We start from the raw sequence: 19,164 nt of genomic DNA on the forward strand, positions 1-19,164 counted from the left end.
GATATTTGGGAGAATGAAAGATCAGCCAGCTTTCATTTTAGAGTTTAACCAGAGGAAATCCCCGAGTCTTATGTTAGCTTAGCCAAGCAGAGAGGATGGCAGCAGGGACGGAGCTGGAACAGCTGCTCAGAAGGTCAGAAATGTTCACAAACCAAGTTAGTTTGAACAAACAGAACTATTGAAACAACCTTGTGTGATGGAAACATGGATTTAAACACCAACACAGCAGGACCTTTTTCAGACAACCATGGGTGTAGCACGGGGGGGTTAAAGGGTCCGGACTACCCGGGCCCTGAGTGGGGAGGGGCGCTTGGGAAGCCTGCAAGGCTGCCTTGTGCAGTTAAATGCCACTTTTTTCCCATTTTGCCACTCTTTGATGCTTTTTGCCCATTTTAGTCACTTTTCATTCATTTTTTTAATATGTTTTTGTCACTTTGGGACCATTTTTGCCACCGTTAACTCATTTTTTAGTCACTTCCCACCCATTTTTTGCCACTTTCTGCCTTTTTTTGCCATTTCTCTTCCGGTGTTTGCCGCTTTTAGCCCATTTTGGCCACTTCTTTTGTCATTGCTCGCCCATTTTGCCCCTTTTTTTAATCTTGCTTTTTGCTGTTTTTGCCCCTTTTTGCCACTTCTTGCCTATCTAAGTTACCCTTTGCATTTAAATGCATTTTTTTGCCCATTTTTCCCACCTCTTTTCTGATTTTTTCCCATTTTAGTTACTTTTCACACTTTTTTGACACGTTTTTGTCACTTTGGGACCATTTTTGCCACCGTTAACTCATTTTTTTAGTCACTTCCCACCCATTTATGCCACTTTCAGCCCGTTTTTGCCACTTTTTCTCCCAGTTTTTGCTGCTATTTGACCATTTTTCTACCTTTATCCTATCTTAATCGCCACTTTTCCCCACTCAGATTGTGGCTCCTGCAAATGCATTTTTCAACACTTTGGCTCTTTGGTTGAGTAACACTGGACTAAATGAACCAGTCAACAGACTAAAACCTGCATAAAATAGAGTGAAATACAACACTGCTCCTCCCTTAAAAATGTCCAAATGGTATAACCCAGCGCTCCGAAATATTGCAAGTAAATTTGATTTAACCATAGTAAAGATGTTGCTCACAAATGGGGAAATTATGTTTCAAAAACACATTAAAATGCAGAGATATTTGTAAAAAAAGACTCAACATATGTTGCTTGTCTCACCAGTTAACGGGGGCCCTGTGTTCTTTATGGAGGCCTAAAATCCCCAGCTACGTCCCTGCAAACAACAGCTGAACAGATGAGGCAGGAAATCCATGTGCACATCTGCAGAGTTTAAACACAGACTAGTCCAGACTTAGCTTATGACGAGGTCTCTGCTTAGATTAGGGTTAGACTAAGGGGTCGCACCAGTCTAGATATTTCCACCTTAGTCGGTCTAAAGCCCATGAACCTCTGCCCATCTTTACTTCAGAGAGACTCTGCCTCTCATAAATGCTCTTTTTATACCCAGTCACTTTACTGACCTGGTGATAATTAACCTAATTAGTGTCAAAATTATCCTCAAGCTTTTTTTCAGTAGTATCACTTTTCCAGCCTTTTGTTTCCCCGTCCCAACTTTTTTGAGACGTGTCGCTGCCATCATGAAATGGTAAAATGTCTCAGTTTAACACCTGATCTGTTTTTTCTGCTCTGTTGTGAATCAAATTTGTGTTTATGAGATGTGACAATCACTGACTTCCATTTTTATTTACATGTCACACAGCGTCCCAGTTTTTTTGGAAATGAGATTGCACTGACAGGAACCCCTTTTCCTCCCGTGTGTGTGTTGCAGAGGTTCCTGGCCGCAGAAACGAGCGTTTCTACGACTGCTGTAAGGAGCCGTACCCTGATGTGACCTTCACCGTGGTGATGAGGAGGAGGACGCTCTACTACGGCCTGAACCTCCTCATCCCCTGCGTCCTCATCTCCACCCTCGCCCTCCTCGTCTTCCTGCTGCCCGCCGACTCTGGGGAGAAGATCTCGCTGGGTAAGACCTCGGCGCTCCGAAACTTCATCCTGTCTCATCAGGGCTCCCAGCTCAGGCAGTTTAACATCCTCAGAGAGGTGGAGACGTTTGTGGACCTCTGAAACGAAACTTCTCTGATTCCGTACTCACAGGAGGACAGTAGTAGTCTTTATTCAAACAGCGTTCAGACTGAGCAACTTTACCATTTTACATGAATGAACATTAGAGAGACACAGTCAGTTAATCTTCATCTGTTTTAGAGATCAGTGGTTCTCAACCTTGGGGTCAGGACCCCCTTGGGGATCACGAGACATTGAGAGGGGGTCCCCTGATTCCCTAAAAAACTAAGGATATTTTTTAATTTACACTGTTGCCACTTTACACCAATTTTAACCAATTTTTCACCAATTTCCCCTTCAAATTAAATACATTTTTACCATTTAATGCCTATTTTTGTCCATTTAAAACCATTTTTAGGTTTTTGCCACTTCTAAACCAATTCTTGCCACTAAAGCCTAATGTTTCCTCTGTTGACCCATCATTGCCACTATTAACCCCTTTTTTGCCACTTTTTACACCCATTTTTTTCCATTTTTCCCACATTTCAGTATTTGATATGCCCATTTTTGCTAATTTAACCAACATCTGCCCATTTTCTCTTCCTCAGCTAACACTTTTTTGCCAGTTTCAATCAATTTTCATCCCATTGCACCAAATTTCCACACATTTTTGTCAATTTAAAGCCATTCTGCCACTTTTTAACTCTCTTTTATCACTGTTTATGCCCATTTTTTCCACTTTAACCCATTTTTCTCATGGCCATTTTTATGTAAACGTTCCCACTTCTAACCTATTTCTGCTACGTTTAAAATCCAATTTCACCACTTTTTTTTAACCCTTTTTTGCCATTATCAACCCTTTTTTTTAGCAACTTTAAACCTATTTAAATTCTTTTTTTTTTTCAACAAATTTACATTTTTAAGAAGGCCATTTACTACACAAATGATTAAAAAAGACATTTGTTTCTTCCATAGGAGTGGTTATTTTATCAGGTTAAATCTAGAGTATGGTTATCACAGCTTAACTTTATAATGGATCATGGTTTTGCTGACCTCTATTGGCCCCAAATTTGACACCCTGACCTGACATTAACAACGTGAATCCTGACGTCTAACAACAGGAGAACATTCCCTCCTTAACTTTGCATCATCATTTACAAGATTTACCACTTTTATCCCTTTTATTCCCTAAAACTAATGTGTAAATTTTATTTAATTTACGTTATCACATGCAGACCTTAAGTCCTATCTGAAGGAGAGCCGCTCCATATTGTCCTCCTCTTGATACATCCATACTTACTATCCATAATCCAATCCATTATTGTTTCTTATTTTCTTTTTTATGAGCAAAAGGCCGCCACAATCACACAGAGCGCTTCTGTTGCAGAGTGATTGACACTCTTTGGCCCGCCCACCGACAACCTGTGAACTCGCACTCAGTCGTGGAGACGGGGTGACATCAGCATACGGTGAGCGGTCGGGATCACTCTTGCAGTGTTGCCAGGCTATCGGCCAAGATGGGACAACATTTTGCTTGCGTAGTCTGACATGGTGCCATCGTGAACGACCAAAAAAATCATGTAGTCTGAGCCGGCCTTTAGTTTACCAGGCACTGGAAGATCACTGAGTATCAGTGCTGTTTATATCAATTTTCATCCCATTTCGCCAAATGTCTGCCTATTTTTGCCACTTTAATGCCATTCGGACCACTTTTAAATCTCCTTTTACCACGTGATATGCCCATTTTTGCCATTTTTGCCACTTCCATCAAATTCTTGGCATTTCTGACTCATTTCTGCAATTAAAATTTTTAAAATCTAATTCACCACCTTTACCCTTAATTTTTTGCCATTATTAACCAATTTTAGCTATTTTTTAAGTACTTTTATTCTTTTTTTTTAATGTGCATGGCTGTGTTCAGCCACCTTCAGGTACAGTGGGGGTCCCCGGTCTCTGGCACTTTTGTTTTGGGGATCGCGAGCTGAAAAGGTTGAGAACCACTGGCTTAAACAACCCTATCCGCAACTGTGTCCTAACTCCCCTCACCCTGACAGGAAGAGAGGAAGAATAAGGGAAGAATGAGATGCAAAAATAGAGAGGTCAGAAGAGAGAAGGGAGATGCAGAAAGAGAGAAGAGAGAGATGCAAAAAAAAAAAAAAGAAGACGAACAGAAGAACAGAATGGAGAAAGAGAGGGGGAAAAGAGAAAAGGGAGATGCAGAAACAGAGGAAAACAGGAACAAGGAAGATCCAAAAAAAGACAGGATGAAAAGGAAGAATGAGATGCATAATTAGAGGGGACAAGATCAATGGGAGATGCAGAAAGAGAGCAAAGAGAGATGAAGAGAGGAGAGGGAGAGGCAACAAAAGGAAAAAGAGAACATAATGCAGAAAAAGAAAGGCAAAAGAAATTAAGGAGATGCAGAAAGAGAGGGCAGAAAGAGAGGGGAGGGAGATGTAGAAAGAGATGGAAAAAGACAGGAGGGTGATGCAGAAACAGAAATGAGTGATGATGCAGGAAGATGGGGAAAAGAGATGAGGAGGATGCCGAAAGAAAGGCAACAAAAAGAAGAGGGAGATGCAGAGAGGACAAAAGAAAAACAAGAGGAATGCAGAAAAAGAGCAGAGGGACATGCAAAGAAGAGAAGAAGATGCAGAAAGAGAGTGGCACAAGAGCAAATAGAGATGCAGAAAAAAAGACAAAAAGAAGAATGAGAGGCAGAATGAGAGGGGGGAAAGCCAGAGGGAGAGAAAGAGAGGAGAGGCAGATGCAAAACAAGAAGAAAGAGAAGAACAAAATGCAGAAACAGATAAGATGTGATGAAGAGAGAGAGGGGGGAGAAAGAGAGGAGTAAGATGCTGGAAAAGAGGCAGATGTAGAAGAAGGTGCTCCTCAGGTATAATCCTGTTTTCACTGCTTCTAGAAAGAAAACCAAACTGTCTGCTCATTAACGACATCACTAAAGGCGAGAGAAGCTGTGTTTTTATGAAGTCAGGTTGTTTCTATCCTACAGCTCATCTGTCTCCTCTCTGAGCTCTCTGATGATTGACGGCTCTGAGTCGATTCTCTTCAACCACAAAACATCCAGAAACAGGAAGTTAAATCTGCCTGGAGGCTTCCAGCTGCTCACATCAGATACAGCATCTACTACACTAGGAAATTCAATTTACTCCCTCAGAGGAAGCTGAAAGTCAGCCAGGACGTCGGCCCTCACCTGTGCAGGTGTCAGTCAGACTCTGGTCTGCTGATACGGATCAGGAGTGGACGTGGCGTCTGTCACAAACCCTCAGGATTTCTGCCTCGTTGTTTTCTCCTGAGGTATCTGCATCAAATAAAGGATATTGAATGATTAAAACTCACAGCATCAAAAAGGTACAAGTGAACACAACCAATGACAGGGTTAATGACGACAACGCCACACAACCAATGACAGGGTTAAAGACGACAACGCCACACAACCAATGACAGGGTTAAAGACGACAACGCCACACAACCAATGACAGGGTTAATGACGACAACGCCACACAACCAATGACAGGGTTAAAGACGACAACGCCACACAACCAATGACAGGGTTAATGACGACAACGCCACACAACCAATGACAGGGTTAAAGACGACAACGCCACACAACCAATGACAGGGTTAATGACGACAACGCCACACAACCAATGACAGGGTTAATAATGACAGCCAATGACAGGGTTAACGACGGCTGTAAAGACAGAAGACATTCTCATTTAGCCGTCCTCTACCAGACAGACAGAGAGAGAGCGAGGTTCATAGATCTGTTGTTGTTTTTATTGATCCAGTTAATTGATTAGGAAGCTTTATGAGGCAGAGACGTGGCGCATAAATCTGACCTCTGACCTCTTTATTCCCTCGCTCTCAGACGGTCTGAAAGTCCGTGATTATAGAATCTTAGAATATTAGTCTGCATTAAGAGTAGATATTAATAAATATGGCGTCACACCATTTGGCTCTTTTATGTCTTAATTTGAAATTTTATTCCCCCAGAAAACCTTAAAAATGGTGAAACTTTGACCTCAGAGGTTAATCACAATAATCATTAATTGTCAAACCTAATCGTCCCATTAATACCATTTTACCCCTTTTTACCATTTTTGCTACTTTTCACCCAATTAAGCTACCTTTGCCATTAAAAAACACTTTTTGCCTGCTTTTTTTGCCCATTTTTGACACTTTTTGGACACTTTTTCCCATTTTTGCCCCTTTTCACCATTTTTCCCCACTTTTCGCCCATTTAAGCTAACCTTTGCAATTAAAAACCACTTGTGTCCTACTCCTTTGCCCTATTTTGGTACTCTTGACTGCTTTTTGCCGATTTTAGTCACTTTTCTCTCATTTTTTTTGCCTGTTTTGCCACTTTTGGACCATTTTTGCCCCTTTTCACCTTTCCCCCCACTTTCTACTATTTAAGCTACCTTTTGCCATTAAATGCCACTTTTCTCTTCTTTTTTTGTCCAGTCTTGCAACTTCTTTCAGCCACTTCTATCCAATTTTTGCCTCTTTTCGCCTCTTTTCACCACTTTTCTCCCATTTAAGCTACCTTTTGCCATTAAATACCACTTGTTTCCTATTTCTTTGCCTTATTTTGCCACTTTTTACTGCTTTTTGCCCATTTTAGTCATTTTTCTCTCATTCCTTTTGAACCATTTTTGCCACCTTTATCTTATTTTGCTTCCTCAAGCCTTTTTTTTTTTTTTTTTACCATTTTTCACCACTAAGGTTGTGGCTGGTATTTTTCAACAGTTTGGCTCTTTGGTTGAGCAGGGTTGAGTAACACTGGTGTAAACTAACAGAAGATCCTGTGAGACGTTACTCAGGGATAAATAAACCATCTGATAGAATATTTCAGTGACCTGATATATCATCTCTTTTTCCCACAGGGTTGCAGCAGTTACAGTTTAATCTCCATGATCTTGTTTTCAGGATCATCCAGAAGCCTTGATCCTGATTGAAACTCAGTAAACAGCCTGGTGCTTTGGCTCCTCCCCCTTTCTCTCTGCAGGTATCACCGTGCTGCTCTCTCTGACCGTCTTCATGCTCCTCGTAGCTGAGATCATGCCGGCGACCTCTGACTCCGTTCCCCTCATAGGTGAGCCCCTCACTCAAAGAGCTTCATTTCTGTCTCCTCCTTCACCGTGTTAACCTTTGACCTCTGTGTTCCAGCCCAGTACTTTGCTACCACCATGGTGATCGTGGGTCTGTCTGTCATCGCCACAGTTCTGGTTCTGCAGTATCATCACCACGACCCCGATGGAGGACACATGCCTCAGTGGGTCAGTCCTGAAGTCTTTATTCCTCCTCTTTTGGACTCTTCTTAACCAGGTTCAGGTCTTTAACGAGCTCTTAACGAACCGTCAGAGCTCAGTTTGAGAGCTGATTGGAGGATAGTGAATTATCTAAAGAGGGCCCTTGGCCTGACTGGCCTCCATTGATCAGGGGTGGCATGGCTGGATTTGAGGCTTGTACCAAGCGATTGTCCAAATAATCCTCGTGTGATGTCAGTACGGCTGTTTTAATACTCCTGAGTCAGGGTAGGTCGGTGGATTTCAAACTTTTTTAGCCGAAGGTCGAGCCAAAATCTCAAGGCACACCATAACCCTAACCCTAACCCTATCTCCCTATTTAAAGCCTATAGAGCTTTTTAGCTGCTAAAGAGGAGACTGAAGGGAGAAACCCACAAAACAACAAAGGAGTTCATTTGGGGCAAAATGGTTTTAGACTGGCCAGGTCAATCTCCAGACTCAAACCCTGTAGAGCAGGGTTTATCAAGTACATTTGCACAAAGCCCAGATTTAGTCTTGACAGAGACTCTGAGGCCTGTACTTAAAAAAAAACAAACATTAAATAAGTATTTTAGTCTGATTAACATAATATCATATCAGTATTTGTATTTCCTTTCAAAACACAGGAAATATTTTGGCATTCTCTACTTTCTAAAAAGTAGCGGGCCACATGGAAACAGGCCCGCCCACAGAGCTGGCTGGGCCCCTTAAAACCCCAGAGATGGGGCCCTGCCCCGTTGTGATTCAGCACCAATATAAACTCATGTTTGACACTTTTAACCCCTTTTCACTGCCTTTATCAGCCAATTCTGCAACATTTTTTTGCCACTTTAAACACATTTTGACACTCTTTAACCCCTTAATCCTTCTTTCCTGCTAATCATTGCCCCTGTGTGCCACTCTTTAACCCCTTTTCACTACTTTTTTATTGTTGCTATATTTTTGCTTTTTGCTTTTTGCCTTTTGCACCCATTCTTTTGCCATTCTTTAAACCTTTTTAATTCACTTTTCCTGCATGTTTTATGCCCTTTGTGCCACTCTTGTACCCAATTTTGCCCCTTTTCATCTAGTTTTTGCCACTTTTTAACCCATTTCATTGCTTTTTTGCATCATTTTAGCAGAAATAGAGGCCCTGGTCTAGCAGAAATAGAGGTCCTGGTCTATCAGAAATAGAGGTCCTGGTCTAGCAGAAATAGAGGCCCTGGTCTAGCAGAAATAGAGGCCCTGGTCTAGCAGAAATAGAGGTCCTGGTCTATCAGAAATAGAGGCCCTGGTCTAGCAGAAATAGAGGTCCTGGTCTAGCAGAAATAGAGGTCCTGGTCTAGCAGAAATAGAGGCCCTGGTCTAGCAGAAATAGAGGCCATTGTCTATCAGAAATAGAGGTCCTGGTCTAGCAGAAATAGAGGTCCTGGTCTATCAGAAATAGAGGTCCTGGTCTATCAGAAATAGAGGCCCTGGTCTAGCAGAAATAGAGGTCCTGGTCTAGCAGAAATAGAGGTCCTGGTCTAGCAGAAATAGAGGCCCTGGTCTAGCAGAAATAGAGGCCATTGTCTATCAGAAATAGAGGCCCTGGTCTAGCAGAAATAGAGGTCCTGGTCTAGCAGAAATAGAGGTCCTGGTCTAGCAGAAATAGAGGCCCTGGTCTAGCAGAAATAGAGGCCATTGTCTATCAGAAATAGAGGCCCTGGTCTAGCAGAAATAGAGGTCCTGGTCTAGCAGAAATAGAGGCCCTGGTCTAGCAGAAATAGAGGCCATTGTCTATCAGAAATAGAGGTCCTGGTCTAGCAGAAATAGAGGTCCTGGTCTAGCAGAAATAGAGGCCCTGGTCTAGCAGAAATAGAGGCCCTGGTCTAGCAGAAATAGAGGTCCTGGTCTAGCAGAAATAGAGGTCCTGGTCTAGCAGAAATAGAGGCCCTGGTCTAGCAGAAATAGAGGTCCTGGTCTATCAGAAATAGAGGTCCTGGTCTATCAGAAATAGAGGCCCTGGTCTAGCAGAAATAGAGGTCCTGGTCTAGCAGAAATAGAGGCCCTGGTCTAGCAGAAATAGAGGCCATTGTCTATCAGAAATAGAGGTCCTGGTCTATCAGAAATAGAGGTCCTGGTCTAGCAGAAATAGAGGCCCTGGTCTAGCAGAAATAGAGGTCTTGGTCTAGCAGAAATAGAGGCCCTGGTCTAGCAGAAATAGAGGTCCTGGTCTAGCAGAAATAGAGGCCCTGGTCTAGCAGAAATAGAGGTCCTGGTCTAGCAGAAATAGAGGTCCTGGTCTAGCAGAAATAGAGGCCCTGGTCTAGCAGAAATAGAGGTCCTGGTCTAGCAGAAATAGAGGCCCTGGTCTATCAGAAATAGAGGCCCTGGTCTAGCAGAAATAGAGGTCCTGGTCTAGCAGAAATAGAGGTCTTGGTCTAGCAGAAATAGAGGTCCTGGTCTAGCAGAAATAGAGGCCCTGGTCTATCAGAAATAGAGGCCCTGGTCTAGCAGAAATAGAGGTCCTGGTCTAGCAGAAATAGAGGTCTTGGTCTAGCAGAAATAGAGGTCTTGGTCTAGCAGAAATAGAGGCCCTGGTCTATCAGAAATAGAGGCCCTGGTCTATCAGAAATAGAGGCCCTGGTCTAGCAGAAATAGAGGTCCTGGTCTAGCAGAAATAGAGGGTGTGTGCCGTTCGTCCTCACATCCGCGTTCCTCCATGGTTTCTGAATGGACTGAGACATGAAAATCCTGGAGGCTGTAGCCGGTCTGGAACATATAATTCTCAGAAACCTGCAGCTGAAGAAAGTGGTCGACTGTCGTTAGCAGTCACACACTCCCCACTCCTACACACACATAGACACACACACACACATTTGTACACACACATACACACTGCCCCCCGGGGGAGTGGGAACAAGAGGAATCCCATTAGAGTGGAGAAGAGTTTGAAGGTCGGAGCTCTTACCTCAGTGCGGCGGCCGTACATGTGAGCGTACAGGTGGAGGGTGGCGTGTGCTGAATGTGAATGTCTGCTGTGATAGAGACCAGCCATCGCTGCTGAGCTGAGGCTGGACAGATAAATCTGTCTCATTTAGACTTACAGCTCAGCCTGAGAGCAGAGAAACAGGCTTAAAGCACCGTAAACATCAATAAAAACATATTTTAATCTGCTTCACTCAGAATTATCTAAGACATTTCATCTGATGAGCGAGTCCCAGCCTCAGAGAGACGAACAGGCAGGTCAGAGCAGTGGGAGTGAGGAGTAGAGCCTGGTGGTTTACTGTTGTACTGTTTGACAGGGAAGAACAGTGACAGGTGTGTGTGTGTGTGTGTGAGTTTACATGCCTCAGTAAAGCAGATGTTTAATACACATTCAGGTAAGTTATAATAGGGTTATTTCACAGTCAGAATGTGAGGTTATAGAGGTTATAACAGAGTTTTACTGTAGAGTGAGCAGCAGCATCCTCTTTCCTCCTGCTCCATCTTCACTGCCTCCTGCTGCTGATGCTGCAGACATTGACTCTGTCGTGTCCATGTGTGCGTTTAGTTCTCCATAATCACGTCTCTGCGTACAGACGTTCTGATCAGCTGGTTCTGATGTAAATGATTCCTCTCACATTTTCTAAAGTCAACTCTCACATACCTTCTACCTCTTCTTTATCTCGTTTTTTCCTACTTCCTTCTCCCTTTATTCCTCTTCTATCTACGTCTTTGCTTTTTTCTTCCTCCTTCTTTTCTTGCCTACATTTTTCCATCTGTGTTTCTTCCTGATCTTCACCTCCTCTTCTCTTCCTCTTCTTTTTCTATTTCTTTTGTGTTTCCTTCTCCTTAATCTATGTCTTCAGTTTCCTCCGAACCATCTTCCTGTTCATCTCCCTCCTTTTCCCATGGCTGTGTCACGGCTTGATTGTCGGTTTGTTTGCATGTTAACTAGTCAGGGCTTTTAGGCCGCCTGTGTGAGCGTCATCTTATGTGCCTGATATGCATTCCTCACGCTCAGGCAAATAGGCTGTGAAACAATAGAGAACCATTTTTATGCTCTTGGTGCTGGATAAATTCCTGTACAGTCATGGACGAAAGTATTGGCACCCCTGGAATTTCCAGAAAACACACCATTTCTTCCAGAAATTGTTGCAATTATGAATGTTTTTGGTATACATGTGTTTATTTCCTTTATGTGCATTGGAACAACACAAAAAATCAGAAGAAAAAAGACAAAATTGACATAATTTTACACAAAACTCAAAAAATGGGCCGGATAAAATTATTGGCACCCTTTTAAAACTGTGGGTAAATGATTTTATTTCCAGCATGTGATGCTCATTTAAACTCACCTGTGGCAGTAACAGTTGCTGGCAATCTAGAAATCACACCTGAAGCCAGTTAGAATGTCTAAAAGTTGACTCAACCTTTGTGTTGTGTGTCTGTGTGTCACACCAAGCATGGAGAAGAGAAAGAAGAGCCCAGAACTGTCTGAGGACTTAAGAAGCAAAACTGTGGAAAAATATGAACAATCTCAAGGTTAAAGACCATCTCCAGAGATCTTTGATCCTTTGTCCACTGTGTGTAATATAATCAAGAAGTTTATAACCATGGAGCTGTGGCTAATCTCCCTGGACGTGGACAGAAGAAAGAAACTGACAAAAGAAGGCAACACAGGATAGTTGGAACGGTGGATAAACATCCTCAGTCAACTTCCACACAAATTCAGACTGTCCTGCAGACTCAGGGTGCAAAAGTGTCAGATCAAACCATACATCGTAATCTGAATGAGATGAAGCGCTATGGCAGGAGACCCAGGAGAACCCCACTGCTGACAAAGAGACATAAAAAAGCCAGACTGGAGTTTACAAAAATGTACCTGAGTAAGCCTCAATCCTTCTGGGAGAACATTTTGTGGACAGATGAGACTAAGGTAGAGCTTTTTGGAAAAGCACGTCATTCTACTGTTTACAGAAAACAGAATGAGGCCTACAAAGAAAAGAACACAGTACCTACAGTCAAACATGGTGGAGCTTCAAGGATGTTTTAGGGTTGTTTTGCTGCCTCTGGCACTGGGTGCCTTGACTGTGTGCAAGGAATCATGAAATCTGAGACTATCAAAAGATTTTGGGCCGCAATGTAGGGCCTAGTGTCAGAAAGCTGGGTCTGGGTCAGAGGTCATGGGTGTTCCAGCAGGACAATGACCCCAAACATACCTCAAAAAGCACCAAGAAATGGTTGGAGACAAAGCTGGAGAGTTCTGAAGAGGCCAGCAATGAGTCCAGATCTAAATCCCATTGAACACCTATGGAGAGATCTCAGAACTGCTGTTGAAGAAGCACCCTTCAAATCTGAGAGACCTGGAGCAGTTTGGAGAAGAAGAGTGGTCCAAAATTCCAGCTGAGAGGAGTAAGAAGCTTGTTGATGGTTAGAGGAAGAGATTGGTTCCAGTTATTTTTTTCCAAGGGTGTGCAACCAAATATTAAGTTGAGGGTGCCAATAATTTTGTCCGGCCCATTTTTTGAGTTTTGTGTAAAATTGTGTCAATTTTGTCTTTTCATCTTCTGTTTTTTTTGTGTGTGTGTGTGTGTGTGTGTTGTTCCAGTGCACATAAAGAAATAAACACATGTATACCAAAAACATTTGTAACTGCAACAATTTCTGAGAGAAATGATGTATTTTCTGGAAAATTCCAGGGGTGCCAATACTTTGGTCCATGACTGTATGTCCCTTCGATGCGCCTGTCTAAAAAAGTTTTTTTAATACATTTTTTATTAATGAAGCTTTCAGTTTCCACACGGTAGACTATGTCACAGGAAATAGTGTTGTAGTACTCAAGAACGGTTTTGGTCTTGAATGTCTTGGTCTCATCTCGGACTCGAGAGTGTTTACTCTTTAACTTTTCAACCTTGTCATGGTTTTTTTTTAAATAGATTTTTATGGTCTTTGTCAAGTCTTGGTCTCGGATAGTGTGGCTTTGAGTACACTTCCAGTTTGTGCTTTTCAAAGTAAAAGCCCACCATTAGCATTTCAGCATCAAAGCTTTTCTTCTCAGTTATTCCCAGCATGGTTCCACTGCATCAGGTCACCTGTAGGAGGTTTTCTGAGGTAAAACTTGCAATGAATGACAGGATGTGACAGCAGGGAGGCGTTACCCTAATCCATATCATCACATCCAGGCGTGCCAAAACGTTTCCTTTAGGCGTGTTTCAACCAGGTTTAAGCCCGGTGTAGTTTGTTTTTTAGGCATGTGTTTGAGAGTGAAGGTCGCCTCCTCTTCAGCATTGTGGTGGAGTAAGCGTGTGTGTTATACAGGGGGAGGGGGGCAAACTGAAGTGAAAGGTGCAACATTTTGGGGTTTTATCGGAAATCTGAACATATTTCTGATTTTTTTTTTGGCACCATGTAACACTTCACTTTTATCAAGTCAGTGTTAATCACATACAGGGGGGAACTTTTGAGGAAAACAGAAAACCTTTTCAGGTAAAGAATATCTCACAATGAAATAAACAACAACTCTGAACCAAACTGATCAATAAAGCTCTCAAGAGAACATCATGAATTCTAAAGGTTTCACAACAATGCGCGCACCGCAAGTAAAGTTAAATCAAAACTGGGTCACAACAAAAATCATGATTTGATATCAGTCTTTATAATTACTAAATAAACTAAAAGCCCCAAACTAAAGAAAAATGCAAACTTGTCCCACTCTCAAGCACTTTTAAGTGTCTTTTAAGAGTTTTTAAAGTTCATGACGCACACAAACCAAAACAGTTTATATTCCACACGGAAACAAAGGAAAAACACGATATCTTCTCACAAAAAACCCAAAAAACAAAAATATGTGATCGATCACTAAATAATACTGGTATACCAGGTTAAAAAGTAACAAAAAGAGGCAATCTCACCCAGAGCCAGGCCTTCATTTTTCCAGATCCTGATGCACACTCCATTGTCTTCACAGAGAATCCAACTGGTACCCGTTTAATGTCTCCTGCAGGAACTGCTGCTTACTTTTACTTTTCGGTCATTTTTTTACTTAAACGACGTACGTGTTCAGTTTGTTACTTCATATTTCATTGTCAGGCCCTAATTCCTCAGGTCTGCCTGCTCTTATGTCCCTTTTCCCGGTTCTTTCCTTCTCCGCCTCTTCCCCCATGACACATCCTCCTTATATTAATTTGTCTTAGTTTTCTTATTATTTTAATCACATATTAATACACAAAAAATGACAACAGGCACCAGCTTTCCATACCATTACATTTAAATATACAAGGAATATTTTTCTTTTTACATGTTCAAAGAAAACCTGATATTTTCCATCATTTTCATTCATTACACTTTGATTAAACACTCTCACATTCATTTATTTTTTTGGTGACACTGTCACAACCAGTTTCAAACCAGGACACCCAGGAAGTCTTCTGAGAAGAATCAAAGACAACTGGAGCAACGGTGTGGTGTGCAAATCAAGACAGACGTACAGACAGCAGTTATAATAGTGGGATATCCATCATTATTAGACTCTGCTTAATCAGAATCAAGGAGATCCTGCTACTGTTTCACTAAAGAAATCGTTCATGTTTGCCTTAGCTGTCAACATGAATCACTGAGTATAAAATCGATTAAATGTAAAAGTGTGTGCTTTCTATGCTGACACCTTCAGCATTCCTCATCTACTGGTATTGCCCCGCATAGAGGAGCTGCCATTACCAATATGGCGGCGACGTCGACATATGACCCACCATCTCTTCGTCTCTTCTCGTTCGTCCACTCCTCCTTTTCTTACTTCGTCTTCATCGATCTCTCTCTCTCTCTAACGTTTCCCTTCTTCTCTTTTTCTCTTCCTGTCAGACTCGTGTGATTTTGTTGAACTGGTGTGCCTGGTTCCTGCGGATGCGGCGCCCCGGCGAGGCTAAAGTCCGCCTGGCGTGCCATAACGCCTCTAAGCGTCAGCGCAGCAGTTTGTCCAGTCTGGAGCTGAGCGTCAGCCAGGCCTCTCTACGACATCACACCCCCGTAACCAACGGCAACCTGCTGTACGTGGGCTTCAGAGGGATGGAGGGGCTGCACTACGCCTCCGCCGCCGACCCCGAGCTGCTCTGTTCACGGCTGGAGGACGACATGCTGAGAGCGGGGGGCGGAGGACGAGGAGGAGGAGGAGTCATAGGGGGATCGACCTTGGAGGCGGAGCTTAACCTGATCCTGGAGGAGGTGAGGTACATCGCCAGGCGTTTCCGTGGTCAGGATGAGGAGGAGACGGTGTGCAGCGAGTGGAAGTTTGCGGCGGCGGTAATCGACCGTCTGTGTCTGGTGGCGTTCTCGCTCTTCACCATCCTCTGCACCATCGGCATCCTCATGTCCGCTCCGAACTTCGTGGAGGCCATCTCTAAAGATTTCTTCAGCTGAGGAGGAGGAGAGCTGACGGATGTACAGATGAAAAAACCAGCAACACCTACGTCCAACCACCATTTCCTGTTTGTGGCTTCGGTTTCAGTTCTCACTGACGGCTTTCAAAGCTTTCCAAAAACGACACACTTTCCTTTTGACCTTTAACCTGTTTTCAGACTCCTGAATTTTTACTGCATCCTCAGTTTTGGAGTAATTCGCTCGATTTGTTGTCGCTCTTGAGGATGGAACATTTCCTGCAGGTGGAAAAGCAAAGACGCTCAAATGGATGAACTACTTTAGGAAACTTTCATGAGTACTTTCTGTGGAAACGCTTTATTTCTGGTCCTTCCTGAGGGCTTTATAAAAAGAAAGACACCGCTGAAACTGTGGATCAACAAAGATGCACCGTTAATCACACAGACGGAGAGAAGAGAAAGCAGCGCCCTGCAGACATCAGCAGTCAGTGCGTTTACATGCAGACTGATGTAGAGCTACAGTTAGAGCTGGACTGGTCCATTTAACCAGACCAGTAGTTCTCAACTGGTGGGTCGGGACCCAAAAGTGGGTCGTGGAGCTGGTTTCAGTGGGTCACCAGTTTGTCTAAGTGTCTTTTAAGTGCTTCTGTTCCATTGTTCAAGTTTTGACAGCAAGAGATATTATTAGATTGGTATATTTTTATCCTGAATTATCAAAGAATTTTCATAGTGAATTTATTCAAACTCATAATATTTTTTTCCTTATTTTTTAGGAAACTTATGGTGAGTTTCCCAAAAAGTTTAAGGAGTTTTCTTAAATTTTTTGAGTTTTCTTTGGGCATTTCTATGACGGAGTATTAGGGCCACACGAAGAGAGAAAAAAAATTATCATTATTTTTTTTTTTTTACTTTACAAGAATAAAGTCATAATGTTATGACTTGCAGTACAAGTAAACCTCCTCACATGTCACTGAGGGGTCAGGTCTGGTACAGTTGTTTCAGATTGGAGCTTTGCAGGATGACAGGCATGGAATCTGGACAGTCCATGTGCTTTGCAAGGTTACTAACACAAGACATTCTGTCTCAGCACGCTTTAGCCCCAGAGTCCAGTTAGTGTGTTGAGTCTGAGTTCTCCAGCACGCAGGAAGAGATGTTCTTCAGATGGCTCATGCATGCACAAAAGTGCAGGTGTGCAGTGTGACATTTTGAGTCACTGATGTGACTCCTTCTCTCCATGGTGATTTTACACAGTGGTGGAGAGTTAGAGAGCCATATCTGACCTAAACAACTCAAAATGAACCACAAAGTGAGTAAAGCTGTCCATGCATTTCTCCTCTCTGACTCTGTGAGAGCATGCATCTTGTCTTTATATCATATGTGATATAAACCCTGCTTCAGCGCTGATATTGTCGACAGGTCCTGTTCTGAGTTTGCACTTAAGATGATCTCAATCAGACTAAAATGTTTCATGAACTTTAAAACCCAGGTTTAGTCAAACACAATAGATCAACTTTCTCTGACTGCATGTAAATGCACTGACTGCTCTCTCTCTCCTTTAACTGCTTCATGACAGTAAATTTCTGTACATTTGTAAATTATCATGCAAACTTTCTAGTTCCAAGGCAGCTCTGACTGAGATCATCCAGAACTGATTCGTACATGAAGAGCTCAGTTGTGAAACCTCTACAGAACAGCGATAAAATGAACCGTTTGTTCAGTCGCTCATGTTGACGGTCTGAGCTCTGAGCAGGTTGTGACTTCAGGGATGAAAACCTGATCATTCTGGTTCATTAGTTGAGGATGTTTGTCCAGGTGGAGGCTGACATTCAGGATGTAAATGTGTTCAAACAGCCTGATTACTGTTTCATCTGTCTGTAAATAAACAGATTTTCTTACACAGCGGCGCTGATGTCTGTCATTTTCTGTACTCTGTTTGAAAGAAGGGAAACAGAGACACTGCTGTTCTCTGTCCCTTTGGCTAAATCTGGGACAACACTGATAAAAACCACTGGAACACAGAGGTAGTTATAAGAAGGGTCTGACAATAAGAATGAATCCCAACAGAAGCAGAACTATTTGTTAAAAAGGAAGATTATCAAAAAAGAAAAAAAAAAGAAAAAATGCTTATTTGACAGACACCATACTTCACCAAAGAACAGTCAGCTTACCTGAAACAATACAGGAGTTAATTTTTAGTGACCATTCCTGAACAGGACAAACAGAAAAGAGGATGGATGGATGGATGGATGGATGGATGAGTGGATGGATGGATGGATGAATGATGGATGGATGGATGAATGATGGATGGATGGATGGATGAATGATGGATGGATGGATGGATGGATGGATGATGGATGATAGATGGATGGAGGATGGATGGATGGATGGATGGATGATGGATGATAGATGGATGGAGGATGGTTGGATGGATGGATGGTTGGATGGATGGATAGATGATGGATGGATGGATGATGGATGATAGATGGATGGAGGATGGATGGTAGGTTGGATGATAGATGGATGGAGGATGGTTGGATGGATGGATGAAGTTTTTTGCAGTTTCTTGAACTTAACCTTGCCATTATCGTCCGGGTTATTCTCCCAGTATGATGCTGACTGGTCTGGTCATTCTCTGACTGGGACCAGGAAATCAACCTGAAGCGTTCTAAGCTGGACTCTCCTCATGACAACTAAGATCTGGAGAATTCTTCAGCTTTGTAACGTTAGCATGCAGCTGTAGTGTCTAAACACTGAAAATCATACATTGTTTAAGGTAGAATTTTTAATGACTGCATGCTTTTGGATTTATGAAAGATGAACGGCTCAACGATGATTGGACCAGGATTGGTTATTAAAGGTGATTTCTGCTTAGAGAAGAAAGGAAGATCACATTCACAGGTAAACCAGAATGGAGGGATTGTTACTGTGTAATCCAGATTTAAAATAACCCCATTGTAATGAAGTTTAAAGGTTTGAACACATCTGCAGCTTCAGATCTGATGCTCAGCGCTCCTTTACCTCCACACACACACACACACACACACACAGCTATTGTTGTGCTGGAGGAGCCGCTGGAGCCAAATCTGGATTAATCCATGTCTTGGCTTTGAGACTCTGAAACAGACGGGTGGAGAGACAATCAGACGGAGGAGCAGCAGATGTTCTGAGACTTCCTGATAAAAAAAGAAGCTACTAAAAGCTGATTGGCTGAGAGAGGGTGTCAATATTCTGGCTGTCTGTGTGAATGGAGAGTCATTTTCTGGATTGTTCTCTGGGGAAACGGGCTTCCTCTGCTCTTTTATTGCTCGTCCTTTCTAATCTGGCCCCGCTGTGGAGCCAGAATGACTCTCACCCGACACTCGACCGCCGATGGGCTGCCAGAAACGCCAGCGGCTCCTCCAGGACAAAGAAAATATGTCCCTTCATTGAACAAGGGCCAATCAGTGAAGATTTTACTGCTTCATGGCACAGGCAGGATGGGATGTGA

The 19,164-nt window shown here is 42.7% G+C and overlaps 1 protein-coding gene across 1 annotated transcript in view; it reads left to right on the plus strand.

Annotated features, from left to right (window-relative positions):
• LOC121515359 (neuronal acetylcholine receptor subunit alpha-7) overlaps nt 1-16,375 on the plus strand; it is a 74,732-nt gene extending 58,357 nt beyond the window's left edge. Inside the window, exons 9-12 of the mRNA XM_041796073.1 lie at nt 1,818-2,012; nt 7,083-7,169; nt 7,244-7,353; nt 15,166-16,375. Coding sequence (XP_041652007.1) covers nt 1,818-2,012; nt 7,083-7,169; nt 7,244-7,353; nt 15,166-15,720 — 947 coding nt within the window. The 3' untranslated portion in view covers nt 15,721-16,375. The remainder of the gene's footprint in view (nt 1-1,817; nt 2,013-7,082; nt 7,170-7,243; nt 7,354-15,165) is intronic.
• Nucleotides 16,376-19,164: the final 2,789 nt, after the last annotated feature.

Source organism: Cheilinus undulatus, linkage group 9 (assembly GCF_018320785.1).
Source record: "Cheilinus undulatus linkage group 9, ASM1832078v1, whole genome shotgun sequence".
Lineage (NCBI taxonomy): Eukaryota > Metazoa > Chordata > Actinopteri > Labriformes > Labridae > Cheilinus > Cheilinus undulatus.